This window comes from Salmo salar, chromosome ssa15 (assembly GCF_905237065.1).
Source record: "Salmo salar chromosome ssa15, Ssal_v3.1, whole genome shotgun sequence".
NCBI lineage: Eukaryota > Metazoa > Chordata > Actinopteri > Salmoniformes > Salmonidae > Salmo > Salmo salar.
The window spans coordinates 56,845,358-56,864,189 of NC_059456.1; the positions used below are offsets into that span (position 1 = coordinate 56,845,358).

The window sequence follows — 18,832 nt, forward strand, 5'->3', positions numbered from 1 at the left end:
AAAAGGTTGTCAGCAAAAAAAGCCTGAAGGTCTGTACTTCACAAACATTTGGTTGAGATCCTCATTCAGTCCATTATGAGGGCATGACAACTCAATGGAACCTCCATAGTATTCACAATATACACCATAATAACGGTGGCTATAGCTACGTAAATCAGGGCTTGGTCAGAGTTAACTGATTCCAGATCTGTTAGTTTCCCCCCTAATTGTTATGGTTAGGGTTTGGTCTGGGTAAACTCAACTAATATGAGATCTGCTGTCCTCTGTCTGTAGGAGTTTTGACTGTGCAGTGGAGGAGTGGAGACAGTTCCACTGTGACTTGAACGACCTAAGTCAGTGGATGACCGACACGGAACAGGTCCTCACTAAGGGAAAAGGACCTGATGGACAACTGCACCCGGACACAGCCAGGACACACCAGGAGGTCAGGGAGTGTGTGTTTCTGTGTGTGTGTGCTGTGTGTGTGTGTGAGAGTTAATGTTAGACCGTGTGTGTGTGTGTGTGTGTGTGTGTGTGTGTGTGTGTGTGTGTGTGTGTGTGCGCTCGTGCCCAAGTGTGTGCGCTCGTGCCCAAGTGTGTGCGCTCGTGCCCAAGTGTATATGCTGCTAACCTACCCACTTTAATGATGACCCTGACATTATGCAGAGATAGTACGCAAAATGTTGGATCAACTGTATGCGGATGGGGGGTTTTGGTGTGAGAAAATGTATGTTTTTGAATGTGAAAAATATGCCTTCTCTCCTTAATTATTTAGCACTTTTCATGCTCTGTCGTTCATTATATTCCTGCAGAGAGAAGGAGAGAGAAAGAGAGAGAGAGTTTTCTAATTTGTATTGTTTGCAATACTAAAGAGTACCAGGCTTTCCCCTGAGGGGAAAAGCTGTTTGAAAGCCAGGCATTGACACCCACAGAATTAAATAGAACAATACTATTAGTATTATATAGTATCTTTATGTTTACACCACTCACATCATCATTAGGATGTGGAGCAGCCAGCACTAGTTACCATAGAGTACAATCTATCCAATACCTATAGTTGCAATCCGTTATTCATAGCAGCTCAATTCCAATTGATTTATTTTACCTTTATTTGACTAGGCAAGTCAGTTAAGAACAAATTCTTATTTACAATGATGGCCTAAGAACAGTGAGTTAACTGCCTTTTTCAGATGTTGACCTTGTGAGCTCGGGGATTCAATCTAGCAACCTTTTGGTTACTGGCCCAACGTTTTAACCACTAGGCTACCTGCCGCCCCCAATTGACTCATTCTGTTGATTAATACAACTTTGATTTCTAGTTTTATATTGATCTGTTAGCCCCTCTCTCTCTTTGTAGCTGGAGGAGGGCCTAGCCAGTCACCAGCCTGTCCTGGCCGCGTTGACTCAGACAGTTGAGAGGATCATCGTGCAGCTGTCAGCCCCTGACGGGCCCCTGCAAGAGAACAAGCTGGAGGCCCTGGGGCAGCGCTGTAGAGCCGTGCACAGAAAGGTGCTGGACAGACAGCATGGGTAACCATGGAGATGAACACCATGGAAACTAAGCATAGTCGCCATAGAAATAGGACAGCTTGTTAGGAGTGATAAGAAGGGCATTTTGGGCCCCAAAAATAGTTTACAGTGGAAAAAAGAATGTTTAGAAATTGGATTATGTTTAAATGAGCAGGATAAACTCGTGCAGATATGTATCGAAATGTATGAATATTTGCTGCATCAATGTCCTAAGCGGTAATGATATCAGCATGACAGATCAGCATACAAATGTAATGTAAATGTTAGGATTTGGCCTACACACGGCAGCTGTAGGGAAATTGAGATCTTAATGTGTGTGTGTGTGTGTCTATGTGTTTGTGCGGCTTGCGCCTGTTTATCTGTGTATGTGTGTGTTTGTCCTTAGGCTGACTGGAAGTGACCCTGCCCTATTAGAGCTGGTGAGGTAGTGGAGACCTGGCTCTGTGGCTGGAGCAGGCTGAATGTGCTGTGAGCTCTCTGCCCGTCACTGCCACCAACAGCAACCTCAAAGAACTTAAGGTAAGGCTTAGAGTCAGGACATGTTTCCCCCCTAACCCTCACCTCACCCCTTAATTTACCCCATAATTCTCCCCTCATCCATCCCTCACATTTTTCAACCCTCTTCACCCCTTTGTCACCTTTCTCTCTAGACTCTGGCTGAAGAGATGGACATCCAGAATGAGTGTCTTGGTTGGCTGAACAAGAACGGCCCCCAGATTCTAGCCAATCAGAGCGTGAGTCATCAGGAGAGAGACAAGCACATGAGCAAACTCAGGACCATCAATCTCAACTGGAACAAGGTGAGAATAACCTATTGAACCTGTTTCCTAATGAACATAATGCAACTCAGTAGCCTATACTTAAACTGGAAAAAAGGAAGGGTAACACTAAAAGAGTAACAGTGGAGATTAACTATCTCCCTTCTTCATCTCTCCATTCCTTGTCCTCTCTCTCTCTTTCTCTTTCTCTCTCTCTCTCTCTCTCTCTCTCTATCTCTATCTCCCTCCCCCCTCTCACTCTCCCTAACCCTTCCCCCTCTCTCTTTCTGTCCCTCTCTCACTCTCCTCTCAATATGTCCTGCAGGTGACTCATGAGTTGTTAGATAAAGTCGGTGGAGGCGGAGGGGAACCTCCAGAGTCATGGTCAGTTCCAGGACAAGATTAACAGAATGACCGACTGCGTCCAGGTCACACACCAGACCTCAGTGGGAGAGGGGTCAGCCCTGCAGAGAGCCAGGTAATGCGTGCGCACACACACACACACACACAGACACAGCGCTATGGCTAACTACGCTAAACTGAAGAATGCTTTGGCAGACCTTTACATATTTTTTTTTCATTGTAGTCTATTTTCAACCATAACTCTCTCTCAGTTTAAAATTAAGACACTCAGTTTCGATGGGCCCATCAGAAGTACAGATGGCCAGTCTGATGAGTGACCACCACCCGCAGTCCAGAGCTGGTGGCCCCCACAGACCCGAACAAGACAGCCACAGAGCTGGTTGACTGGCTGCTGCGCATCACCCAGATGCTTAAGTCCAACATCGTTACGGTAGGGGACACAGACGAGATACGCACTACCATGGGGCACTTGCATGTACTTGTGTAAGGGAATGAATGGGGACTGGTGGAGTGTACTGGGTGATGGCTTTAGTCAGCCATCATTTGTGTGGCATGTAAGTGTGGCATGTAACTTATCATGACATTAGGTCTCTGTGTGTGAAGGTATACATGTGTATCATGTACATTTTAGTCATTTAGCAGACGCTCTTATCCAGAGCGACTTACATTTTATACATTTTCTTTTTCCCGTACTGGCCCCCCATGGGAATCGAACCCACAACCCTGGCGTTGCAAACACCATGCGTTGCAAACACCATGCTCTACCAACTGCGCTACAGGGAACACCTGTACTGTAGCTGTGGCAAGTAACTTATCGTGACTGTTAGGTCACTGTGTCTGAAGGTATACATGTGTATCATATACTGTACCTGTGGCATGTAACTTATCGTGACCGTTAGGTCTCTGTGTGTGAAGGTGTACATGTGTATCATATACTGTGCCTGTGAAACATGTTAGTAATAGTAAATGCAGCTGTGTTTGTGATTACTGTAATGTGTTCATGTAAAAGGGATTTTATAAATCCAATTGACTGATGGATTGGTTGGGTATTCTGCTCAGGTGACGAAGAGTGACCTGGAGCTGCGTCACCCACAGCTGGAGAACATCTTCACTCTGGCCCAGAACATCAAGAACAAGACCTCCAACTTGAATACCTCCGTCACTGAGATACATATGTATGCTCACAGAGCCAGTAAAGCATGAACATAATGTACTGTATCATACCTAGAGAGAAAAGGTCCCGTGTGGCTCAGTTGGTACAGCATGGTGTTTGTAACGCCAGCGCTGTGGGTTCAATTCCCATGGGGGACAAGTACGGGGAAAAAAATCTATGAAATGTATGCATTCACTACTGTAAGTTGCTCTGGATAAGAGCGTCTGCTAAATGACTAAAATGTAAAAGCATGAATATACTTTAAGAGAAATGCATTCGGATACACAAAATCACATATATAGTTTCTGTAGAAATATTATTGTCCAAGTGCAGTTTAGCCTTAGCCCAAGGTCATCCACACCTACTTTTTTCCTTTCTCTCTCTGCAGTGGAGAAAGTGTATAGCCAATGGGACAACACTCAGCAAGGTGTGGAGGCGTGACTCCAGCAGCTGGATAACATGATTGGCCACAGCGATCAGTGGGAGAAGCAGAGACAGGAACTGAATGCTCTGAATGGTCAGAACATGGGCACCTGCACAACCTTCACCTCTCCAGGGAACCCCTGACCATACAGCTCAGTGACAACAAGATGAGAGATACAGCGACCCTTCCCCTTTGACCTTTGGACTACTGATACTCGGCCCCATTAGCCAGATGGGTGGAATGGCTTCTAATCAATGATAAAGGGTAAGATATTTGTAATTATGTTCATGGTTAAGGATAGGATTGGGAACTGTAATCAGTAACTTGAAGCAGCGTGTGGCAAGTATGTTTTTGTGTGTTTGCATCTTAGCCCAATAGATAACACACGTGTACCATTCATCATGCATTTTAGTATTCCAGTGTATCGTGCTGATTATGACAAGGAGTATATGCAGATGAGAGGTCTCACTGTTGGTTAGTCACGATTATTACTGACAGTGTTGATGAACGCTGATCAAACATGCCTTGCAGGTAAATAATGGTAAGCATATGAGCGGTCTCCTATGGGGATTGTCGTGTACTTTCTTTTCATATGTGGCCCAATGCAATGCCAATGTCAAACACTAGAGGGCATCTGTGTCTAATTCACTGTTGTACTGTACTGTAGTTACAATGCCATAGAACAGCTGTTCTGATCATTATTTATCATTTAATTAAATAGGTTAGCATACCTTAAGTTAAAACAAAGTGAGATCCTGAGGGAACCATGATAATTACTGTGATTAAAAGGGAAGTGACAAGGATATGAAATAAGTGAAATAGTTTAGTCTGTGAGGATTAGGTTGTTGTCATTATTTGTTGTTTGTTTTTTCTCCACGTGTTCTTGCAAGACCTTGGAAGAGGTCAGGGTACCGTGGCAACCTTTAACGAGCTGTCCAATCAGCTCCTGCGAGAGTATTCCGCTGACGACACAAGGAGGATCAAAGATATCACAGAGAAAAACAACATAGCCTGGAACTGCATCAACAAGAGGTGGACGCACACATACAGACACACACACACGTATACACACACACTTGTCAAGTCTCAACTTTTATAATGTCCTGAACTACTTGAATTCTTGACTCAGCTATTTCATTCAACAATGGACCTCCAACCAAACCAATGCTTGATCATTTGTCATTACATCGATCATTGATTGTCATATTGATGTTGATTGTTTGACAGGGCTAGTGACCACCAGGCCAAGCTGGACAGTGGCCTGAATGCTCTGCAGATGTCCCTCAGCGAGCTGGAGGCCTTTCTTAAGTGGCTGCAGGAGGCAGAGACTACCGTCAACGTCCTGGCTGACGTCTCCCAGAGGGAGGAGCTATCCCAGGACTCTGCCCACGTCAAGAAGCTGAGAGGGCAACTGGAGTTAGGCCACGGCCCTTTGATCTGCTGATTGTTTGTAGGTGTGTTGTGGGGTTGTGTGTGTGTGTGTGTGTGTGTGTGTGTGTGTGTGTTTTCTAAGTTGTACGGTGAGGGAAAATAAAGGGAACTGGGATGTAGCGGTATATGGTTTAGATGAGGGGCTGAAACACAGAGGTTTCATCTGTTCACAGATGAAATACTATAGACTCCTACAGAAATGTGATTTCATTCAGCTACCATTGAGTTGTGCTTTTTCATTGTGTTTTTCTAGGTTAGTCTCACTTGAAGGAGCATTGATGCTCTAAAAACAGCCTGGTCATACATGGTCTTCTACGTGGGCTCTTTTCTCCATCTCTGTTTACACCAATAGGACGCCCACGTCATTGTCATTTCAAATTGACGTTTCTGGAAATTGATTTTTTTCTCCATTCTACCCTCTACCCCTTCTTATCCTCTCTCCCCCTTCTCCTCCTTCCAGTGGTGTGAAGTAAATGCTTTAAAGTACTACTTAAGTTGTTTTTTGGGGTATCTGTACTTTACTATTTATATTTTGGATAACTTTTACTTTTACTTCACTAAATTCCAAAAGATAATGATGTACTCCTTACTCCATACATTTTCCATGACACCCAAAAGTACTCGTTACATTTTGAATGCTATGCAGGACAGAAATGGTCCGATTCACACACTTATCAAGAGAACATCCCAGGTCATCTCTACTGCCTCTGATCTGGCAGACTCACTAAACACAAATGCTTTGTTTCTGAATGATGTCTGAAGTTGATGACGACCGAGGTCGGAGTGCATGCGCCCAGCGCACCGCAAGGAGTCGCTAGAGCGCGATGGGACAAGGACATCCCGGCCGGCCAAACCCTCCCCTAATCCGGATGATGCTGAGCCAGGTAGCCTAGTGGTTAGAGCATTGGGCCAGTAACCGAAAGTTTGCTGATTCGAATCCCCGAGCTGACAAAGTAAAAATCTATCATTCTGCCCCTGAGCAAAGCAGTTAACCCACTGTTCCCTGGGCGCCGAAGACGTGGATGTCAATTAAGGCAGCCCTCCGCACATCTCTGATTCAGAGGGGTTGGGTTAAATGTGTAAAACACATTTCAGTTGAATGCATTCAGTTGTACAATTGACTAGGTATCCCCCTTTCCCCAATTGTGCGCCGCCTCATGGGGCGGCCGGCTGCGACATAGCCTGGGATCTAATATAAGGAATTTGAAATGATTTATACTTTTACTTCTGATACTTAAGTACATTTTTGCAATTAGATTTACTTTTGATACTTAAGTATATTTAAAACCAAATACTTTTAGACTTTTACTTAAGTAATATTTTATTGGGTGACTTTCACTTTTGCTTGAGTTATTCCTACTTTTACTCAAGTGTGACAATTGGATACTATTTCCACCACTGCCTCCTTCTCGCTTATTTCTCTCTCTGGCTCTGTGTCTCAATTTAAGATTGATGGACTGCGCTCAGTGCTAAAGGGAAACTGGATTAATGAAGTAGAATGAACGAGAAAGGGGAATGAGGAAAGAGAGGGACATTGGAATGAGAGGAGGGAGCAGGACAGACTGAAGGTGGTCAGTGAGATGGGTCGAAAGGGTCCTTCATTCAGAGTGACTCGTCTGTCACCAATCAATGTCAAGTCGGTCACTTTACCTGTGTCTCTTATGGAGAGGTTCAATATAACTACAAGTCACATTCTTTCTTAGGATAATAATTGCTCCTTAGAAGTTTGGTCTTAGAGAGGAGCCATAGAAAGATGAAGCACCTTATTATTGCAAGAGAAAAAATTGTATAACATTTTTTGGGGAACCTTATCACATAAATTGTCTTGCAGTAAGAGATTGTTTGAGGTGAAAGAAGTAGATGGTTATCTTTGTGTGGTTATCTTTCTGTGCTAGCCTGTTTCACTCCATGTTCTGCTGCAGTGACTTCATGTGAAGCCAGCATGCAGCCTGTTTGCTATTAGTCACTGTCACACAGGAGCACAGAGACACGCACAGCACAGCACACAGAGAGAGGGCAGAGGGCAACATACACATACACATACAGTACCAGTAAAAAGTTTGGACACACGTACTCATTCAAGTGTTTTTTCTAAATTGTAGAATAATAGTGAAGACAACATTATGAAATAACACATATGGAATCATGTAGTAATCAAAGAAGTGTTAAACAAATCAAAATATATTTAATATTTGAGATTCTTCAAAGTAGCCACCCTTTGCCTTGATGACAGCTTTGCACACTCTTGGCATACTCTCAACCAACTTTACCTGGAATGCTTTTCCAACAGTCTTGAAGGGGTTCCCATATATGCTGAGCGCTTATTTGCAGCTTTTCCTTCACTCTGCGGTCCAACTCATCCCAAACCATCTCAACTGGGTTGAGGTCGGGTGATTGTGGAGGCCAGGTCATCTGATGCTGCACTCCATCACTCTCCTCCTTGATGGTTCCACTAAGCGCAAACCAGTTGGGATGGCGTATCGCTGCAGAAGGCTGTGGTAGCCATGCTGGTTAAGTGTGCCTTGAATTCTAAATAAATCAGACAGTGTCACCAGCAAAGCACCCCCACACCATCACACCTCCTCCATGCTTCAAGGTGGGAACCACACATTTCGGAGATCATCCGTTCACCTACTCTGTGTCTCACAAAGACACGGCGGTTGGAACAAAAAATCTAAAATTTGGACTCATCAGACCAAATGACATATTTCCACCGGTCTAATGTCCATTGCTCGTGTTTCTTGGCCTAAGTAAGTCTCTTCTTATTATTGGTGTCCTTTAGTAGTGGTTTCTTTGCAGCAATTCGACCATCTGCTCTGAACAGTTGATGTTGAGATGTGTCTATTACTTGAACTCTGAAGCATTTGTTTGGGCTGCAATTTCTGAGGCTGGTAACTTGATGGTTTTGGCGACTGACCTTCATGTCTTATTGTAATGATGAATTGTCATTTCTCTTTGCTTATTTGAGCTGTTCTTGCCGTAATATGGACTTGGTATTTTTACCAAATAGGGCTATCCTCTGTATACTACCCCTACCTTGTCAGAACACAACTGATTGGTTCAAATGCATTAAGAAGGAAAGAAATTCCACAAATTAACTTTTAACAAGGCACAGTTTGCATTCCAGATGACTACCTCATGAACCTGTCATCAAGGCAAAAGGTGGATACTTTGAAGAATCTCAAATATTAAATATATTTTGATTTGTTTTTATTTTATTTGATTTATTTCACCTTTATTTAACCAGGTAGGCAAGTTGAGAACAAGTTCTCATTTACAATTGCGACCTGGCCAAGATAAAGGAAAGCAGTTCGACACATACAACAACACAGAGTTACACATGGAGTAAAACAAACTTACAGTCAATAATACAGTAGAAAAATAAGTCTACATACAATGTGAGCAAATGAGGTGAGATAAGGGAGGTAAAGGCAAAAAAGGCCATGGTGGCAAAGTAAATACAATATAGCAAGTAAAACACTGGAATGGTAGATTTGTAGTGGAAGAAAGTGCAAAGTAGAAATAGAAATAATGGGGTGCAAAGGAGCAAATAAATAAATAAATAAATACAGTGGGGGAAAAGGTAGTTGTTTGGGCTAAATTATAGATGGGCTATGTATAGGTGCAGTGATCTGTGAGCTGCTCTGACAGCTAGTGCTTAAAGCTAGTGAGGGAGATAAGTGTTTCCAGTTTCAGAGATTTTTGTAGTTCGTTCCAGTCATTGGCAGCGGAGAACTGGAAGGAGAGACGGCCAAAGGAGGAATTAGCTTTGGGGGTGACCAGAGAGATATATCTGCTGGAGCGTGTGCTACAGGTGGGTGCTGCTATGGTGACCAGTGAGCTGAGATAAGGGGGGACTTTACCTAGCAGGGTCTGGTATATGACCTGGAGCCAGTGGGTTTGACGACGAGTATGAAGCGAGGGCCAGCCAACGAGAGCGTACAGGTCGCAGTGGTGGGTAGTATATGGGGCTTTGGTGACAGAATGGATGGCACTGTGATAGACTGCATCCAGTTTATTGAGTAGAGTATTGGAGGCTATTTTGTAAATGACATCGCCGAAGTCGAGGATCGGTAGGATGGTCAGTTTTACGAGGGTATGTTTGGCAGCATGAGTGAAGGATGCTTTGTTGCGAAATAGGAAGCCAATTCTAGATTTAACTTTAGATTGGAGATGTTTGACGTGAGTCTGGAAGGAGAGCTTACAGTCTAACCAGACAACTAGGTATTTGTAGTTGTCCACATATTCTAAGTAAGAACCGTCCAGAGTAATGATGCTGAACGGGCGGGCAGGTGCGGGCAGCGATTGGTTGAAGAGCATGCATTTAGTTTTACTTGTATTTAAGAGCAGTTGGAGGCTATGGAAGGAGAGTTGTTTGGCATTGAAGCTCGTCTGGAGGGTTGTTAACACAGTGTCCAAAGAAGGGCCAGAAGTATACAGAATGGTGTCGTCTGCGTAGAGGTGGATCAGAGACTCAACAGCAGCAAGAGCGACATCATTGATGTATACAGAGAAAAGAGTTGGCCCAAGAATTGAACCCTGTGCCACCCCCATAGAGACTACCAGAGGCCCGGACAACAGGCCCTCCGATTTGACACATTGAACTCTATCAGAGAAGTAGTTGGTGAACCAGGCGAGGCAATCATTTGAGAAACCAAGGCTATTGAGTCTGAAAGTTTAACACTTTCTTGGTTACTACATGATTCCATATGTGTTATTTCACAGTTTTGATGTCTTCACAATTATTCTTCAATGTAAAAATAAAGAAAAACCCTTGAAAGAGTAGGTGTGTCCAAACTTTTTACTGGTAGTTTAGATATATATATAATATATACACACACACCAGAGTCCGGGATGTAGCAGTAATGCTAGACAGAGAGGGCAAATTGCACACTGTGGGAAGGAAGTTAGCCTATGTGTAGCTCAGATGTTTTCACCTTGATATGTACTATGTGTACACAAATGCTTCATTGGCTCATTGTGTTATATACAGTACCAGTCAAAAGTTTGGACACACCTACTCAATGTGGTGGGGTTTTGTTGAGGCACAGGGACAGGGTGTTAAGCCACATACAAATTGTTGTACTGAATTAAATACTACCACTACCTTGTTAAAACCAAGTCTATCTTTATTTCCCAAACATACTTAAACACAATCACCATAGCTTTTTTTTGTCTTGTAATCGTTTTAAGCATTTTTTAACACAGGCTTAACACCTAACAAACACTTTGAACTTTTTTTAAACACTTTGAACAGGCCCATTATGGGGTATGTGTGTAGATTGATGAGAATTATTTTAAATAATATTTTAATCTATTTTAGAATAAGGCTGTAACGTAACAAAATGTGGAAAATTCAAGGGGTCTGAATACTTTCCCGAAGGCACTGTGTGTGTGTGTGTGTGTTCCAGTCTATATAACAAGGCATATCTGTACAGAAAACACAGTACAGATGTTGCCCTGCTCAAACATTAGCTTTCATTCTGCACTACATTGGAGTCGCTAGCCAAACATTTGCGGTAAGTGCAGGTGAACATGATGCTAGTTCCCAAGGGGGTTCATATACGCTAATGCTAACGGTCTTATTGGAAACAGTGCTGTCAGTGGGATAACTGGCCTAGCTAATGGTATTCCCTTCTGTAATTACCTTAGAAGAATCAATACTGTGTGGGATGAGTGAATAAATGTATGGCAGGCTCACCCCAATTTCAGATCTGGCTATGTAAAGCTCTTCACAAAGCACTCAATGATCATTTCACTTTCTCACATGTTTAACTGAGAATGAGTGTTTCTTTGTGTGTATGATGTATGTGTATGTGGGTCGTTTGTGTGTGCCGCTTATCTCTGTGTGTGTGTTCTGTATTTATAAGTCATGGGAAGCTGAGATGAGGCAGTCCTGGTGTCAGAGTGTTTTGTCTGTCGTGCTGGGGGAGTCCTTAGGTGAAGACACAAGGGTTCAGATCGTGAGTGCAGGAGAAAGTAATGTTTCTCAATCTATTAACACAGCAAATTACAAATGCTACTACTGCATTAATTCCTTTCCACATGTCTTTGTTTCTCTTTCATTCTCTATCCCTTACTTTTTCCCCCTTATATTCCCTCTTTCATGCACTCACCAACTGTACTTTCATGCACTCACCCTTTTATCTGCTTCTGACTTTGCTTCCCTCTCTTCCCTTCTCTCTCTCTCTTTCAGGTGTCTCTCTCTCGGTTTTTAATTCTCTCCCTCCTTCCCTGTTCCCATATTAGACTGCTCTCTCATCCCTCTGTATCTGTGTCAGAGCATATCATTACGTCTGGGACACCACAGACACACTGCTGCTCCTGCTGTGTGCGGGCTGCACGCTGTTAATCTCACTGGTGCTCGCTCTCTCCCCTGCTGTCTCTCTCTCTCTCTCTTACTCACACTCTCCTTCTCCCTCTCTTTCACTCTCTCCCTCCATCCCAGTCAGCCGTCCGCTCTGGCTGGTGTAGTGTCATTCCCTCCCTACAGCTGAGGGAGCTTCTGTCTTCTGTTAACCCAGCACTCCTTATCCCCCCTCTCTCTCACCCTCTCTCTCTCTCTGTGTTGTTCGCTCGGAGGGCTTTCCGCGGAGCGCCACAGTCTTTATCCCACTCCCGTCTCTGGCTTTACAGTGAGCGGTGATCGGCTCCTTCAGAGCAACTTCTGCCTCCCTCGCTCATCCTTCTTCTCTTGGTTTGCTATGTCGGCAGATTTTTCTCTTTCGCTTTTCTTTTTCTTCTTTGACCCCTGGCTTCTAAAGGGGTAACCACAGAGTGACATCTCTTTTTGGAGTCGTTTTGCACCCTGGTTTGAGTGTGTGTGAATGAGAGTGTTTCAGCTTGCTTAAATGCCTGAGCACGAGTGTGAGGGCGCATGAGGGGAGAGTGTGAGGGAGATTGTGTTTGACTCTCTGTGTGTGTGTGTGTGTGTGTGTGTGTGTGTGTGTGTGTGTGTGTGTGTGTGTGTGTGTGTGTGTGTGTGTGTGTGTGTGTGTGTGTGTGTGTGTGTGTGTGTGTGTGTGTGTGTGTGAGAGAGCGAGAGAATTTGCTGTAAGAGTGCGCATGTGCCGTGATTGACCACGCACTGTATGTGTGCCAGTATATATGCTTTTGCGGGGGCATGCCGATCGGAGTGTGTGTCTCAGACAGTGTGTGTGTTCACGTCACTCTGTGACTGCTGTGGTGCATCTCTGGGGGGAGGAGGAGGATAGGATATGAGCGGGCCTGGGCAGTGCTAGAGGGCCATGCAGACTCTGAGCAGGCTGCAGACCTGTGGCACTCGTAAGATGATGGCCATGGTCCGCACCTCCCTTCAGAAAGTGGTGGTCTTCCTACACAGGCTCCAGAGAATGGCCATCTCATCCCCACGTTATCACAAACTCTGCAAGGTGAGTCACAGAACGAAAGACAGGGAGAGGAAGAGTTCTGTCCAATGCTCTTTCATTCCTGTTTTCAGTCATTCGTTCATTTGTTTCGTCTGTTCATTCAGTGTTTTGGTTCGGTATTGTGATAGAGTTGATTAACTGTGTGGGTTAGTTTGGTCATCTTGTTGGTTTGGGGCATTTTTGTAACACTTTTTTTGTCTCTCAAGAATGCCTAGTTTTATTCATGGCTTTTGATAAAGTTGTATGTTTCTGGCATAGTTTCTGAGTGAATTACTACTTTTGTTGGTTTGCTGGTTATTAATTTATAACATTGTTATATGATTATATTACCTCACCTCACATCTCTGACTATTTTGGGGCTTGCATATTTAAATTGTGACTCATGTTTTTGTCCACAACTCTCTCCATCCTGTTATCTGTTTGGGAGAGTGTTGACGCCTGTGGTTGTCACCTCCACAGTGTGTGTCTGCATATTCCTGGCTGGATACGGGACTGATTTACTGCCTCAGCTGCACGTCAAGTAATCAGGCTCTGCTGTGTGTGTGTCTGCTGTGTGTGTGTCTGCTGTGTGTGTGCGTGTGTGAGAGCGTGTGTGTTAATGCCTGTGTGTACAGTCTTGTCTCCACTGTGGTGAAGTAAACAAACTAACAAGGTAGAGAAGTTGTGAGGTGTGTGTGTGTGTGTGTGTGAGAGAGAGAGAGAGAGAGAGAGAGAGCGAGCACGTGGGTTGTGAATGCCTGAACCACCATGCACTATGGTATGCAAGCTGTGAGCAAGAGGTACAATGAGTTTGTATTTTTAATAAACTGTAGCCTACTTGTTATTACACTGAAGGATATATTGCGAGGTTGCAAGTGACCGCTCTAGTCAGAGACACTGCAGCGAGCGGTGAAAGATGGACCAGCTGCTCAGGAGGATTAGAGCTGGCCAGCCACAAACACAACTGTTTGTGTGTGTGTTTTTGTTTAACTATCCTTGTGGGTACCAGAAGTTCTCACATAGGATAGTAAAACAAGGAAAATTCGGACAAGTGGGGACATTTTGACAATCCCATCGAGGGGAAATGCTATCTTAGGGTTAGAATTAGGGTTAGGTGTTACAGTTAGGGTTAGGTATAGTTTTATGGTTAGGGTTTGGGGTTAAGGTTAGGCACAGGGTTAGGGTTATGGTTAGGTTAAGGGTTAAGGGTTAGGGAAAATAGGATTTTGAATGGGAATAAATGATTTGGTCCCCACAAGGATAGCAATACAAAACTGTGTGTGTACAGTGGAACCAATTATCATTAGCAAACAGCTGCAATCACACTTTAACACGCATGCTAGCCTTGGATTTAATTTATTTCATAGTTTCTCCCAAGGCAAATCTCCCTCTTTCTCTCTCCACCTCTCACTCTCGCTCTCGGTCTTTAATTTTCCCTCTCTCATTTCATCTCTTGCTATATATTCTGTCTTGCTCCATTTTTATCTTTCTATAAGCTATGATATGGATTCTCTCTATATGACATTCACACGATCAGACCCGGGCCGTGTCTGAATACCAATAATTGCGTTCTAAATTGTATGCATTTTAGGAATGGGAAAATATAAAGTTTTATAGCATGTGAAATTTCGAGTGCTTTAAATGGCAGGATGTCATACTCACATGTAGATTAGTGAGCGCAAACAGAAATTTACAGAAACAGAGAAAGTGCATGATAGACAGAATGGGAGAGTTTTTTAAAATAGTATATTTCCCTCTTTCACTCGCTGGTTAATTCCCTAGAACAAAGTAGGCACTTGCTCTTTGCTCATTTAACCAGCGCGGCCACATCTGTGTTGGTTGAATCTCCCTGTGAGCAGCCAGCTTCGTCTGATCACTACTCTGTTACTACCATCTCCTGTTAATACCACTCACTCCACACTTTCCTAATTTATCGTAATACAGACCTATGCATTCTGCACTTGACCACCTTCCTTGGGTTGCACCAGTCATTCGTCGCTCGTTTAACCTCCCTTGGGAGGAGCCGACCGTTCTCCTGCCGTCCCGCACCCAGTGGGAGAAATCCATCATTCTACACTCAATTACCCTCCCCTGGGTCGCATCAGTCATTCTGTGCTCGTTGGGCTCCCCCTGAGAGGATCAGTCATTCTGGGCTCGTCTGGACTCCCCTGGGTGCGCTCACTGGCCGGCCGGCGGTAACAGTGCTTCTTGATGATGAATGTGCTTTCGGCTCGCTCTCTCTGGGCTTGTCTCGCTGTTACCTGGCTCTCCGTCTCAGGAAAGTGCCTGGACTCCGGGCTGACAGTGCTGGCCATAACCCTATACCAGGGATCATCAACTAAATTCAGCCGTGGTCCGATTTCTTGAGTGGATGGACAGGGAGCTGGAACATAATTACAAATCATTTGTAGACTGCAAATTGACCGGGATCAGAAAAGTTGGGGGGCCAAATAAAATCACCCGCAATGTGTGTGCGTGCGTGTGTGTGTGTGATGAGTCTGGTGTATTTGTGCTGGAGAGCGTCGAAGGCCCCGATGGCTATTTGCATTGTACTCAGCTCTGTTCTGTCTGTGTAATCACTGTCTGCAAATATGCTGAAGGGCACTCTGGTCTCAGGAGGAGTGTCCTCTTACTCTCATTACACTTTCTGGGGAGTTTGTGTGTGGTGTGAGAGAGCGAGGGAGAGACCGAGATAGCAAGACAGAGAGAGAGAGAGAAAGTGTGTGTGTATCAGGGAGAGAGAGTGCGCATAAACACTGGCAGATGCCATCTTTAAAATAGCCTAAAGCAGCAATCCATCCAGTTATATTGTCCCTTCAGTCCCCTAGCCCTGTGACTAACACATTGGCCCCTGTCCCTACTCCACCCCTCCATTCACCACCCCACTCCCGCTCAGTTTTACCCCATTCAGGGTGTCAGCCCTGGGCACAGAGTGCAGCACCTTTGCTTTTCTGTCCTTGTGCTCCACCAGGACCGGGGCCCTGGGTCATTAGTATGCGTTACATCAGTGGCACAGGACCGCAGGAGTGTGGACACGCATCACTCCCCCTGTACTAGGTGGCCAGATCGGGCTGTTTGTCTTGAAACACACATTCTTACACTCAACACTAACTTGCACGCAACACACACACAGCCGTGCTACACAATGCAAGGTGACATAGTGATAAGTTGTGAGAGAAAATGATATGGTAACAAATTCAGAAGTACCAATGATTTGAATTAATTTACCAACACTCAGAAAGGCCCAAGGACAATAACTTGAAATGAAGCACTGATTTCTGCCATTACCCACATCAATGGTAAATTACTTGATCTTCCCGCATTTGATAATTGATTTATGGCTCAAATAATAACTGAAAACTATTTGATTTCAACTGTCACGCATAAAAAAAGTGTAAAATATAAAGTGTCCATTACCTTAAGTGAATGCATTGCAATGGAGTGAGATGAAAATAAGTGTTGTAAATTAATTTCAATGCTCGATACACAATATATACAAAGTATGTGGACATGCCTTCAAATTAGTGGATTCGGCTATTTCAGCCGCCCACGTTGCTGACAGGTGTATACAATCGAGCACACAGTCATGCATTCTTCATAGACAAACATTAGCAGTAGAATGGCATTACTGAAGAGCTCATTGACTTTCATCATAGCTCCATCATAGGATGCCACCTTTACAACAATCAGTTCGTAAAATTTCTGCCCTGCTAGAGCTCCCCCGGTCAACTGTAAGTGCTCTTATTTTGAAGTGGAAACATCTAGGAACAACGACAGCTCAGCCGCCAAGTGGTAGACCATACAAACTCACAGAACGGGAGCGCCGAGTGGTGAAGCACATAGCATGAAAAATTGTCTGTCCTCGGTTGCAACACTCACTACCGAGTTCCGAACTGCCTCTGAAAACAACGTCAGCACAATAAATGTTCGTCGGGAGCTTCATGAAATGGGTTTCAATGGCCGAGAAGCTGCACACAAGCCTAAGATCACAATGCCAAGTGTCGGCTTGAGTGATGTAAAGCGCCATTGGACTCTGGAGCAAACTGAAAGCACGTACCACTGCATTTAATCATGGCAAGGCGACTGGAAACATGGCCGAAAACAAACAGCGTAGTTATTCCCTCTGTAAGGCAATCAAACAAGCAAAGCGTCAGTATAGAGACAAAGTGGAGTCGAAATTCAACGGCTCAAACACGAGATGTATGTGGCAGGGTCTACAGACAATCATGGATTACAAAAGGAAAATCAGCCCCTTCGCGGACATCGACGTCTTGCTCCCAGACAAATTAAACAACTAGTTTGCGCGCTTTGAGGACAATACAGTGTCACTGACACGGCCCACTACCAAAGACTGTGGGCTCTCCTTCTCTGTGGCCGACGTGAGTAAAACATTTAAATGTGTTAACCCACGCCAGGCTGCCAGCCCAGACGGCATCCCTAGCCGTGTCCTCAGAGCATGCGCAGACCAGCTGGCTGGTGTGTTTACGGACATATTCAATCAACCCCTATCCCCACTGTTGTCCCCACATGCTTCAAGGTGGCCAGCTTTGTTCCTGTTCCCAAGAAAGCTAAGGTAACTGAACTAAATGACTATCAGAATGGCCATCTAGCACTCACTTCTGTCATCATGAAGTGCTTTGAGAGACTAGTCAAGGATCATATCACCTCTACCCTACCTGTCACCCTAGACCCACTCCAATTTGCTTTCCGCCCTAAAAGGTCCACAGACGATGCAAACGCCATCACACTGCACACTGCCCTATCCTATCTGGACAAGAGGAATACCTATGTAAGAATGCTGTTCATTGACTACAGCTCAGCATTCAACACCTTTGTACCCTCCAAACTCATCATTAACCTGTTAGGGCTAGGGGGCAGTATTGACACGGCCGGATAAAAAACGTACCCGATTTAATCTGGTTACTACTCCTGCCCAGTAACTAGAATATGCATATAATTATTGGCTTTGGATAGAAAACACCCTAAAGTTTCTAAAACTGTTTGAATGGTGTCTGTGAGTATAACAGAACTCAAATGGCAGGCCAAAACCTGAGAAGATTCCATGCTGGAAGTGGCCTGTCTGACAAGTGGTGTTTCATCTTGGCTCTTTTTATTGAAGACTGAGGATCTTTGCTCTAACGTGACACTTCCTACGGCTCCCATAGGCTCTCAGAGCCCGGGAAAAAGCTGAACAATATCGAGGCAGGCTCTGGCTGAAACACATTATCGCTTTTGGCAAGTGGCCGAACAGAGTACTATGGGCTTAGGCGCGTGCCCGAGTCGACCGAATGCTTTATTTTCTTTTGTCTGTTTACCTAAACGCAGATTCCCGGTCGGAATATTATCGCTTTTTTATGAGAAAAATTGCATAAAAATTGATTTTAAACAGCGGTTGACATGCTTCGAAGTACGGTAATGGAATATTTAGAATTTTTTTGTCACGAATTGCACCATGCTCGTCACCCTTATTTACCCTTTCGGATAGTGTCTTGAACGCACGAACAATACGCCGCTGTTTGGATATAACTATGGATTATTTTGAACCAAACCAACATTTGTTATTGAAGTAGAAGTCCTGGGAGTGCATTCTGACGAAGACAGCAAAGGTAATACAATTTTTCTTATAGTAAATGTGACTTTTCTGAGTGCTAAACTTGCTGGGTGTCTAAATAGCTAGCCCTGTGATGCCGGGCTATCTACTGAGAATATTGCAAAATGTGCTTTCACCGAAAAGCTATTTTAAAATCGGACATATCGAGTGCATAGAGGAGTTCTGTATCTATAATTCTTAAAATAATTGTTATGCTTTTTGTGAACGTTTATCGTG

At 44.2% G+C, this 18,832-nt stretch overlaps 1 protein-coding gene and 1 long non-coding RNA gene across 5 annotated transcripts in view; both read left to right on the forward strand.

Annotated features, from left to right (window-relative positions):
- The first annotated feature begins 1,222 nt into the window (after positions 1-1,222).
- Positions 1,223-6,501, forward strand: LOC106571755 (uncharacterized). 4 transcript variants are annotated; one of them, XR_006759211.1, is made up of 9 exons: positions 1,223-1,489; positions 1,895-2,028; positions 2,160-2,309; positions 2,612-2,745; positions 2,882-3,060; positions 4,172-4,471; positions 5,098-5,239; positions 5,435-5,661; positions 5,892-6,501. It is a non-coding gene; the product is annotated as an uncharacterized lncRNA (long non-coding RNA). The 4 variants fall into 4 exon arrangements; XR_006759210.1 differs by having other exon boundaries at positions 1,223-2,028; positions 2,605-2,745; XR_006759209.1 differs by having other exon boundaries at positions 1,223-2,028.
- A 6,147-nt stretch (positions 6,502-12,648) lies between these two features.
- The window catches only part of LOC106571754 (utrophin), a 190,756-nt gene continuing 184,572 nt past the window's right edge, over positions 12,649-18,832 (forward strand). Inside the window, exon 1 of the mRNA XM_014145173.2 lies at positions 12,649-13,029. Coding sequence (XP_014000648.1) covers positions 12,886-13,029 — 144 coding nt within the window. The 5' untranslated portion in view covers positions 12,649-12,885. The remainder of the gene's footprint in view (positions 13,030-18,832) is intronic.